The sequence below is a fragment of the Schistocerca cancellata genome, unplaced genomic scaffold, assembly GCF_023864275.1.
Source record: "Schistocerca cancellata isolate TAMUIC-IGC-003103 unplaced genomic scaffold, iqSchCanc2.1 HiC_scaffold_375, whole genome shotgun sequence".
Classification (NCBI taxonomy): Eukaryota; Metazoa; Arthropoda; class Insecta; order Orthoptera; family Acrididae; genus Schistocerca; species Schistocerca cancellata.
Genome location: NW_026046393.1, coordinates 26,638 through 37,489, shown reverse-complemented (window position 1 = coordinate 37,489; position 10,852 = coordinate 26,638). Strand labels below are relative to the sequence as shown.

The following is a 10,852-nucleotide window of genomic DNA, read 5'->3' as shown; positions in this document are numbered from 1 at the left end:
CGATCTGCGATTCACGGTATATCCACACACACATATATCCTACTTCCAACACATCTTCATTACAGCTGCAAATTGCGTCTTCCTCCTTTCGAAACAAGCAGGAAAGTTTAGTTTTGGAAAGCCTATATCGTGTTTACAGTAAAGCAGTCCAATTTACTTTTGTTTTCCTGTTTATTTTTCTGCTCTGCCCAACCCGTAACTTTTATCGATTTGTTCGTTGCATGTTAGTTTTTTGCCAGCACTCCTAGCGAACGCACCACTCCTTGCGAAGGCAGCACTCCTTGCGAAGGCAGCAGTCTGTGCAAAGGCAGCACTCCTTGCAAATGCAGCACTCCTTGCGAAGGCACCACCCCTTGCGAAGGCAGCACTCCCTGCGAAGGCAGCCCTAATTGCGAAGGCAGCACTCCTTCCAAAGGCAGCACTCCTTGTGAAGGCAGCACTCCTTGCGAAGGCAGCACTCCTTGAAAGGCAGCACTCCCTGCGGAGGCAGCACTCCTTGGAAGGCAGCACTCCTTGCAAAGGCAGCACTCCTTGCGAAGGCACACTCCTTGCAAAGGCAGCACTCACTGCGAAGGCAGCACTCCTTGCGAAGGCACCACCCCTTGTGAAGGCAGCACTCCCTGCGAAGGCAGCACTCCGTGCGAGGGCAGCACTCCCTGCGAAGGGAGCAAACCCTAGTGAAAGCAGCACTCCGTGCGAAGGCAGCAATCCTAGCAAACGCAGCACCCCCAGTGAAGGCATCACTCCTAGCGAAGGCAGCACTCCTAGCGAAGGCAGCACTCCTTGCGACGGCAGCACCCTGTGCAAAGGCAGCACTCCGTGCAAAGGCAGCACTACATGCGAAGGCACCATTCATAGCGAGGGCAGCACTCCGTGTGAAGGCACCACCCCTTGCGAAGGCAGCACTCCCTGCGAAGGCAGCACTTGTAGCGAAGGCACCACACCTAACGAAGGCAGCACTCCTAGCGAAGGCAGCACTCCCTGCGAAGGCAGCACTCATAGCAAAGGCAGCACTCATAGCAAAGGCAGCACTCCTTGCGAAAGCAGCAATCCTTGCGAAGGCAGCACTCTGTGCAAAGGCAGCACTCCGTGCAAAGGCAGCACTCTGGGCAAAGGCAGCACTCCGTACGAAGGCAGTACTCTGTGCAAACGCAGCACTCCATGCGAAGGCAGCACTCCCTGCAAAGGCAGCACTCCTTGCGAAGGCAGCACTCTGTGCAAAGGCAGCACTCCGTGCGAGGGCAGCACAACGTGTGAAGGCTGCTCTCCGTGTGAAGGCAGCACTCCTTGCAAAGTCAGCTCTCTGTGCGAAGGCAGCACTACGTTCGTAGGCACCATCCCTTGCGAAGGCAGCACTCCCTGCGAAGGCAGCACTCCCTGCGAAGGCAGCACTACTAGCGAAGGCAGGACTCCTAGCGAAGGGAGCACTCCTAGCGAAGGCAGCACTCTTTGTGAAGGCGGCACTCCTTGCGAAGGCAGCACCCTCAGCAAAGGCAGCACTCCTTGCGAAGACAGCGCTCCTTGCGAAGGCAGCACTCCCAGGCAGCACTCTGTGCGAAGGCTGCACTCCGTGTGAAGGCAGCACTCTGTGCGAAGGCAGCACTACTTGCGTAGGCAACTACCCTTCCAAAGGCAGAACTCCCTGCGAAGGCAGCACTCCTTGCGAAGGCAACACTCTGTGCAAAGGCAGCACTACGTGCGAAGGCAGCACTCCTTGCGAAGGCAGTACTCCTTGCGAAGGCAGGACTCCTTGCAAAGGCAGCAATCCTTGCGAACGCAGCACTCTGTGCAAAGGCAGCACTCTTTGCGAAGGCAGCACTCCTAGCAAAGGCAACACTCCTTGCGAAGGCAGAACTCCTTGCGAAGGCATTACTCCTTGTGAAGGCAGCACTCCTTGCGAAGGCAGCACTCCTTGCGAAGGCAGCACTCCCTGTGAAGGCAGCACTCCTTGTGAAGGCAGCACTCCTTGCGAAGGCAACCCTCCTTGTGAAGCAGCACTCTGCGCAAAGGCAGCACTCCGTGCGTAGGCACTACTCCTTGCGAAGGCAGCACTCTGTGCAAAGGCAGCACTCCTTGCGAAGGCAGCACTCCTAGCGAAGGCAGCATTCCTAGCGAAGGCAGCACTCCCTGCGAAGGCAGCCCTCCTTGTGAACACAGCACTACGTGCGAAGGCAGCACTCCTTGCGAAGGCTGCACTACTTGTGAAGGCAGCACTATGTCCGAAGGCTGCACTCCTTGCGAAGACAGCACTACGTGCGAAGTCTGCAATCCGTGTGAAGGCAGCACACCGTGCGAAGGCATTACTCTGTGCGAAGGCAGCACAGCACTATGTGTGGAGGCACCAGTCCTCGCGAAGGCAGCACACCCTGCGTAGGCAGCACTCCCTGCAAAGGCAGCACTCCGTGTGTAGGCACCACTCCTTGCGAAGGCAGCACTCCTTGCGAAGGCAGCCCTCCTTGCGAAGGCAGCACTCCTTGCGAAGGCAGCACTCCTTGCGAAGGCAGCACTCCTAGCGAAGGCAGCCCTCCTTGCGAAGGCAGCACTCCTTGCGAAGGCAGCACTCCTTGCGAAGGCACCACTCCTTGCGAAGTCAGCTCTCCCTGCGAAGGCAGCACTACGTGCAAAGGCTGCATTCTGTGCGAACCAGCACTCCGTGCGAAGGCAGCACTCCTTGCGAAGGCAGCACTCCTTGCGAAGGTAGCACTCCTTGCGAAGGCAGCACTCCGTACGAACGCAGCACTACGTGCGTAGGCACCACTCCTTGCGAAGGCAGCACTCCGTGAAAAGGCAACACTCTGTGCGAAGGCAACACTTCAAGCGAAGGCAGCACTCCTTGCGATGGCAGCACTCCTTGCGAAGGCAGCCCTCCTTGCGAAGGCAGCACTACGTGCGAAGGTAGCACCCCTTGCGAAGGCACCACTCCTTGCGAAGGCAGCACTCCATGCGAAGTCAGCTCTCCCTGCGAAGGCAGCACTACGTGTAAAGGCTGCATTCTGTGCGAACCAGCACTCCGTGCGAAGGCAGCATTCTGCACAAAGGCAGCACTCCTTGCGAAGGCAGCACTGCGTGCGAAGGCTGCACTCCGTTTGAAAGAAGCACTCAGCACGAAGGCAGCACTACGTGCTTAGGCAGCACCCCTTGCGAAGGCTGCACTCCTTGCGAAGGCAGCACTCTGTGAAAAGCAACACTCTGTGCGAAGGACGCACTACGTGCGAAAGCTGAACTCCGTGCGAAGACAGCACTCCATCGAAGGCAGCACTACTTGCGTAGGCACCACACCTTAAGGAGGCAGAACTCCCTGCGAAGGCAGCACTCCTAGTGAAGGCAGCACTTCTTGCGAAGACAGCACTCCTCGCGAAGGCAGCACTCTGTCCAAAGGCAGCACTCCATGCGAAAGCAGCATTCCTTGTGAAGGCAGCACTCTGTGTAAAGGCAGATCCCGTGCGAAGGCTGCACTAAGTGCAAAGGCTGCACTCCGTGCAAGGCAGCACTCCGTGCAAAGGCAGCACTCCGTGCAAAGGCAGCACTCTGTGTGAAGGCAGCACTCCTAGCGAAGGCAGCACTCCCTGCAAAGGCAGCACTCCTTGCGAAGCCAGCACCCTGTGCAAAGGCAGCACTCCGTGCAAAGGCAGCACTCCTTGCGTAGGCAGCACTAGTTGCAAAGGCTGCACTTCGTAGCGAATGCAGCACTCCTTGTGAAGGCAGCACTCTGTGCAAAGGCAGCACTCCGTGCAAAGGCAGCACTCTGTGTGAAGGCAGCACTCCTAGCGAAGGCAGCACTCCTTGCGAAGGCAGCACTCCTTGCAAAGGCAGCACTCATTGGAAGGCAGCACTCGGTGCAAAGGCAGTACTCCCTGCGAAGGCAGCAGTACTTGCGAAGGCAATACCCCTTGCGAAGGCAGCCCTCCGTGCGAAGGCAGCACTTCTAGTGAAGGCAGCACTCCTTGGAAGGCAGCACTCCTTGCGAAGGCAGCACTCCTTGCGAAAGCAGTACAACTTGCGAAGGCAACACTCCTTGCGAAGGCAGCACTCCTTGCGAAGGCAGCACTCCTTGTGAACGCAGCACTCCTTGCGAAGGCAACACTCCTTGCAAAGGCAGCACTCCCTGCGAAGGCAGCACTCCTTGCGAAGGCAGCACTCTGTGCGTAGGCTGCAATCCGTGCGAAGACAGCAATCTGTGCAAAGGCAGCACTCCTTGCGAAGGCAACACTCCTTGCGCAAGCTGCACTCCGTATGAAGGCAGCACTCCTAGCGAAGGCAGCACTCCGTCCTAAGGCAGCACTCCTTGGGAAGGCAGCACTCCTTGCGAAGGCAGCACTCCTTGCGAAGGCTGCACTCCTTGCGAAGGCAGCACTCCTTGCGAAGGCAGCACTCCTTGCAAAGGCAGCACTCTGTCAAAGGAAGCACTCCGTGTGAAGGCAGCACTATGTGCGAAGGCTGCACTCCGTGTGAAGGCAGCACTCCTTGCGAAGGCAGCACTCCTTGCGAAGGCAGCACTCCTTGCGAAGGCAGCACTCCTTGCCAAGGCAGCACTCCTAGAGAAGGCAGCGCTCATTGCGAAGGCAGCACTCCTTGCGAAGGCATTTCTTCTTGCGAAGGCAGCACTCCTTGCAAAGGCAGCAACCTGTGCGAAGGCAGCACTATCTGCATAGACACCACTCCTTGCGAGGGCAGCACTCCCTGCGAAGGCAGCAATCCTTGCTGAGGCAGCCCTCTTTGTGAAGGAAGCACTCCTTGCGAAGGCAGCACTCCTTGCAAAGGCAGCACTCTTTGCGAAGGCAGAACTACTTGCAAAGGCAGCATACCGTGCAAAGTAAGCACTACTTGCGATTGTTGCCTTCCGTGCAGAGACAGCACTCCGTGCAAAGGCAGCACTCTGTGCAAAAACAGCACTCCCTGCGAAGGCAGCATACCTTGCGAAGGCACCACCCCATGTGAAGACAGCACTCCCTGCGAAGGCAACCCTCATTGCGAAGGCAGCACTCCTTGTGAAGGCAGCACTCCTTGCGAAGGGAGCACTCCTTACGAAGGCAGCACTCCTTGGAAGGCAGCACTCCTTGGAAGGCAGCACTCCTTGCAAAGGCAGTACTCCCTGCAAAAGCAGAACTACTTGCGTAGGCATTACTCCTTGCGAAGGCAGCACTCCCTGCGAAGGCAGCCCGCTTTGCGAAGGCAGCCCTCGTTGCGAAGGCAGCACTCCTAGCGAAGGCAGCACTCCTTGCGATGGCAGCGCTCCTTGCAAAGGCAGCACTCCTTGCACAGGCAGCACACCTTGCTAAGGCAGCACTCCTTGCGGATGCAGCACTCCCTGTGAAGGCAGCACTCCTTGCGTAGGCACCACTCCTTGCGAAGGCAGCACTCCCTGCAAAGGCAGCACTCCCTGCGAAGGCAGCCCTCCTTGCGAAAGCAGCACTCCTAGCGAAGGCAGCACTCCTTGCGAAGGCAGCTCTCCTTAGAAGGGCAGCACTCCTAGCGAAGGCAGCACTCCTTGCCAAGGCATATCTCCTTGCGAAGGCAGCACTCCTTGCAAAGGCAGCACTCCTTGCGAAGGCAGCACTGCTTGCGAAGGCACCACCCCTTGCGAAGGCAGCACTCCCAGCAAAGGCACCCTCATTGCGAAGGCAGCACTCCTTGTGAAGGCAGCACTCCTTGCGAAGGCAGCACTCCTTGCGAAGGCAGCACTCCTTGCGAAGGCACCACCCCTTGCGAAGGCAGCACTCCCTGCAGAGGTAGCGCTCATTGCGAATTCAGCACTCCTTGCGAAGGCAGCACTCCTTGCGAAGGCAGCACTCCTTGCGAAGGCAGCACTCCTTGCAAAGGCAGCAGTCATTGGAAGGCAGCACTCGTTCAAAGGCAGTACTCCCTGAGAAGGCAGCACTACTGGCGAAGGCATTACCCCTTGCGAAGGCAGCACTCCCTGCGAAGGCAGCCCTCCTCTCGAAGGCAGCCCTCCTTGCGAAGACAGCACTCCTAGCGAAGGCAGCACTCCCTGCGAAAGCAGAACTACTTGCGAAGGCATTACCCCTTGCGAAGGCAGCACTCCCTGCGAAGGCAACCCTCCTTGCGAAAGCAGGACTCCTTGCGAATGCAGCGCTCCTTGCGAAGGCAGCACTCCTTGCGAAGGCAGCACTCCTTGCAAAGGCAGCACTCCTTGTGATGGCAGCGTTCCTTGCAAAGGCAGCACTTCTTCTGAAGGCAGCACACCTTGCGAAGGCAGCACTCCTTGCGGATGCAGCACTCCCTGCGAAGGCAGCACTCCTTGCGAAGGCACCACTCCTTGCGAAGGCAGCACTCCTTGCAAAGGCAGCACTCCCTGCGAAGTCAGCCCTCCTTGCAAAAGCAGGACTCCTAGCGATATCAGCACTCCTTGCGAAGCCAGCTCTCCTTAGAAGGGCAGAACTGCTAGCGAAGGCAGCTCTTCTTGCGAAGGCAGCACTCCTTGCAAAGGCAGCACTCCTTGTGAAGGCACCACCCCTTGCGAAGGCAGAACTCATTGGGAGGCAGCACTCATTGGGAGGCAGCACTCGTTGCAAAGGCAGTACTCCCTGAGAAGGCAGCACTACTTGAAAATGCATGACCCCTTGCGAAGGCAGCACTCCCTGCGATGGCAGCCCTCCTCTCGAAGGCAGCTCTCAGTGCGAAGACAACACTCCTAGCGAAGGCAGCACTCCTTGTGAAGGCAGCACTCCTTTCGAAGGCGGTACTCCTTGCGAAGGCAGCACTCCTTTTGAAGGCAGCACTCCTAGCGAAGGCTGCACACCTTGCGAAGGCAGCACTTCATGCGAAGGCACCACACCCTGCGAATGCAGCTCTCTGCGCAAAGGCAGCACTCCGTGGGAAGGCAGCACTCCGTGCGAAGGCAGCACTCCGTGCGAAGGGAACACTCCTTGCGAAGGCAGCACTCCTTGCGAAGGCAGCACTCCTTGTGAAGGCAGCGCTCCTTTTGCAGGCAGCACTACTTGGAATGCAGCACTCCTTGCAAAGGCAGTATTCCCTGCGAAGGCAGCACTCCTTGCGAAGGCAGCACTCCTTGCGAAGGCAGCATTCTGTGCAAAGGCAGCAACCCTTGCGAAGGCAGCACACTGTGCCAAGGCAGCACTCCTTGCGAAGGCAGCACTACATGCGATGGCATCACTCCCAGCGAAAGCAGCACTCCGTGCGGAGGCGGCAATCCAAGCGAAGGCAGCACTCCCTGTGAAGGCAGCACTCCTAGCAAAGGCAGCACTCCGTGTGAAGGCAGCACTCCTTGCGAAGGCAGCACTCCTTGCGAAGGCACCACTCCTTGCGAAGGCAGCACTCCTTGCGAAGGCAACAGTTCATGCAAAGGGAGCACTCCTTGCGAAGGCAGCACTCCGTGTGAAGGCAGCACTCCTAGCGAAAGCACCACTCCTAGCGAAGGCACCACTTTTAGCGAAGGCACCACTTCTAGCGAAGGCACCACTCCTAGCGAAGGCAGCACTCCTAGCGAATGCAGCACTCCTAGCGAAGGCAGCATTCCCTGCGAAGGCAGCACTCCCTGCGAAGGCAGCACTCCTAGCAAAGGCAGCACTCCTTGCGAAGGCAGCACTCCTTGCGAAAGCAGCACTCCTTGCGAAAGCAGCACTCCTTGCGAAAGCAGCACTGTGTGCAAAGGCAGCACTCCTTGCAAAGGCAGCCCTCTGTGCAAAGTCAGCACTCCGTGCGCAGGCAGCACTCCTTGCAAAGACAGCACTCCTTGCGAAGGCAGCACTCCTTGCGAAGGCAGCACTTCTTGGAAGGAAGCACTCCTTGCGAAGGCATCACTCCTTGCGAAGGCTGCACTCCTTGCGAAGGAAGCACTCCTTGCGAAGGCAGCACTCTGTGCAAAGGCAGCACTCCTTGCGAAGGCAGCACTCCTTGCTAAGGCAGCACTCCTTGCGAAGGCAGCACTCTGTGCAAAGGCAGCACTCGCTGCGAAGGCAGCACTCCTTGCGAAGGCAGCACTCTGTGCAAAGGCAGCACTCTGTGCACAGGCAGCACTCTGTGCTTAGGCAGCACTCTGTGCAAAGGCAGCACTCTGTGCAAAGGCAGCACTCTGTGCAAAGGCAGCACTCCTTGCGAAGGCAGCACTCCTTGCGAAGGCAGCACTCCTTGCGAAGGCAGCACTACGTGCGAAGGCAACACTCCTAGCGAAGGCAGCACTCCGCGCGAAGGCAGCACTCCTAGCGAAGGCAGCACTCTTAGCGAAGGCAACACTCCGTGCGAAGCCAGCACTCCCTGCCAAGGCAGCACTCCTAGCAAAGGCAGCACTCCTAGCAAAGGCAGCACTCTGTGCAAACGCAGCACTCTGTGCAAAGGCAGCACTCTGTGCAAAGGCAGAACTCTGTGCAAAGGCAGCACTCTGTGCAAAGGCAGCACTCTGTGCAAAGTCAGCACTCTGTGCAAAGGCAGCACTCTGTGCAAAGGCAGCACTCCTTGCGAAGGCAGCACTCCTTGCGAAGGCAGCACTCCTTGCGAAGGCAGCACTACGTGCGAAGGCATCACTCGTAGCGAAGGCAGCATTCCGCGTGAAGGCAGCACTCTATGCAAAGGCAGCACTCACTGTGAAGGCAGCACTCCTTGCGAAGGCAGCACTCCTTGCGAAGGCAGCACTCCTTGCGAAGGCAGCACTCCTTGCAAAGGCAGCACTCCTTGCGAAGGCAGCACTCCTTGCGAAGGCAACAGTTCATGCAAAGGGAGCACTCCTTGCGGAGGCAGCACTCTGTGCAATGGCAGCACTCCCTGCAAAGGCAGCACTCTGTGCAAAGGCAGCACTCCTTGCGAAGGCAGCACTCCTTGCGAAGGCATTTCTCCTTGCGAAGGCAGCACTCCTTGCAAAGGCAGCACTCCTTGCAAAGGCAGCACTCCTTGCAAAGGCAGCACTCCTGGCGAAGACAAAACCCCTTGCGAAGACAGCACTCCCTACAAAGGCAGCCCTCGTTGCGAAGGCAGCACTCCTTGCGAAGGCAGCACTCCTTGCGAAGGCAGCACTCCTTGCAAAGGCAGCACTCCTTGCAAAGGCAGCACTCATTGGAAGGCAGCACTCGTTGCAAAGGCAGTACTCCCTGCGAAGGCAGCAGCACTTGCAAAGGCATTACCCCTTGCAAAGCAGCACTCTCTGCGAAGGGAGCCCTTCTTGCGAAGGCAGCCCTCCGTGCGAAGTTAGCACTTCTAGCGAAGGCAGCACTCCTTGGAAGGAAGCACTCCTTGCGAAGGCAGCACTCCTTGCGAAGGCAGTATTACTTGCGAAGGCAACACTCCTTGCGAAGGCAGCACTCCTTGCGAAGGCAGCACTCGTTGTGAACGCAGCACTCGTTGCGAAGGCAACACTCCTTGCAAAGGCAACACTCCCTGCGAAGGCAGCACTCCTTGCGAAGGCAGCACTCCTTGCGAAGGCAGCACTCTGTCAAAGGAAGCACTCCATGTGAAAGCAGCACTATGTGCGAAGGCTGCACTCTGTGCGAAGGCAGCACTCCTTGCGAAGGCAGCACTCCTTGCGAAAGCAGCACTCCTTGCGAAGGCAGCACTCCTAGCGAAGGCAGCCCTCATTGCGAAAGCAGCACTCCTTGCGAAGACAGCACTCTTTGCGAAGGGAGCACTCCTTGCGAAGGCAGCACTCCTTGGAAGGCAGCACTCCTTGCAAAGGCAGTACTCCCTGCGAAAGCAGAACTACTGGCGAAGGCATTACCCCTTGCGAAGGCAGCACTCCCTGCGAAGGCAGCCCTCTTTGCGAAGGCAGCCCTCCTTGCGAAGGCAGCACTCCTAGCGAAGGCAGCACTCATTGCGATGGCAGCGCTCCTTGCAAAGGCAGCACTCCTTGCGAAGGCAGCACACCTTGCGAAGGCAGCACTCCTTGCGGATGCAGCACTCCCTGTGAAGGCAGCACTTCTTGTGAAGGCACCACTCCTTGCGAAGGCAGCACTCCCTGCAAAGGCAGCACTCCCTATGAAGGCAGCCCTCCTTGCGAAAGCAGCACTCCTAGCGAAGGCAGCACTCCTTGCGAAGGCAGCTCTCCTTAGAAGGGCAGCACTCCTAGCGAAGGCAGCACTCCTTGCGAAGGCATAGCTCCTTGCGAAGGCAGCACTCCTTGCAAAGGCAGCACCCCTTGCGAAGGCACCACCCCTTGCGAAGGCAGCACTCCCAGAAAGGCAGCCCTCATTGCGAAGGCAGCACTCCTTGCGAAGGCAGCACTCCTTGCGAAGGCAGCACTCCTTGCGAAGGCAGCACTCCTTGCGAAGGCACCACCCCTTGTGAAGGCAGCACTCCCTGCAAAGGCAGCCCTCATTGCAAAGGCAGCACTCCTTGCGAAGGCAGCACTCCTTGCAAAGGCAGCACTCCTTGCGAAGGCAGCACTCCTTGCGAAGGCAGCACTCCTTGCGAAGGCAGCACTCCTTGCGAAGGCAGCACTCCTTGCGAAGGCAGCACTCCTTGCGAAGGCAGCACTCATTGGAAGGCAGCACTCGTTCAAAGGCAGTACTCCCTGAGAAGGCAGCACTACTTGCGAAGGCATTACCCTTTGCGAAGGCAGCACTCCCTGCGAAGGAAGCCCTCCTCTCGAAGGCAGCCCTCCTTGCGAAGACAGCACTCCTAGCGAAGGCAGCACTCCTTGTGAAGGCAGCACTCCTTGCGAATGCAGTACTCCTTGCGAAGGCAGTACTCCTTGCGAAAGCAGCACTCCTTGCAGAGGCAGCACTCCTTGTGAATGCAGCACTCCTTGCGAATGCAACACTCCTTCCGAAGGCACCACCCCTTGCGAAGGCAGCACTCCCTGCGAAGGCATTACCCCTTGCGAAGGCAGCACTCCCTGCGAAGGCAGCCCTCCTTGCGAAGGCAGCACTCCTTGCAAAGGCAGCAC

At 58.1% G+C, this 10,852-nt stretch overlaps 2 protein-coding genes across 2 annotated transcripts; one reads left to right on the top strand and one right to left on the bottom strand.

Moving 5' to 3' along the window:
- Positions 1-385: 385 nt before the first annotated feature.
- On the bottom strand, positions 386-2,633 carry LOC126119556 (uncharacterized). Its single transcript, XM_049915068.1, has 3 exons — positions 2,366-2,633; positions 1,623-2,262; positions 386-1,502 (listed from the first exon to the last, which is right to left on the bottom strand). The coding sequence occupies exons 1-3, from the start codon at positions 2,631-2,633 to the stop codon at positions 386-388; spliced, it is 2,025 nt and encodes a 674-aa protein (XP_049771025.1).
- Positions 2,634-6,573: 3,940 nt separating this feature from the next.
- On the top strand, positions 6,574-9,425 carry LOC126119555 (uncharacterized). Its single transcript, XM_049915067.1, has 2 exons — positions 6,574-7,839; positions 8,010-9,425. Exons 1-2 carry the CDS (start codon positions 6,574-6,576, stop codon positions 9,423-9,425), a joined length of 2,682 nt encoding a protein of 893 aa, XP_049771024.1.
- Positions 9,426-10,852: the final 1,427 nt, after the last annotated feature.

Coding starts and splice junctions, on each gene's coding strand:
- LOC126119555 (XM_049915067.1), top strand. CDS start 6,574: ATGACCCCTTGCGAAGGCAGCACTCCCTGCGATGGCAGCCCTCCTCTC. Junction 7,840..8,009: donor CCTTGCGAAGGCAGCACTCT/GTGCAAAGGCAG, acceptor CTCTGTGCTTAG/GCAGCACTCTGTGCAAAGGC.
- LOC126119556 (XM_049915068.1), bottom strand. CDS start 2,633: ATGCAGCCTTTGCACGTAGTGCTGCCTTCGCAGGGAGAGCTGACTTCG. Junction 2,263..2,365: donor GGGAGTGCTGCCTACGCAGG/GTGTGCTGCCTT, acceptor CACGGATTGCAG/ACTTCGCACGTAGTGCTGTC. Junction 1,503..1,622: donor GGAGTTCTGCCTTTGGAAGG/GTAGTTGCCTAC, acceptor TGTCTTCGCAAG/GAGTGCTGCCTTTGCTGAGG.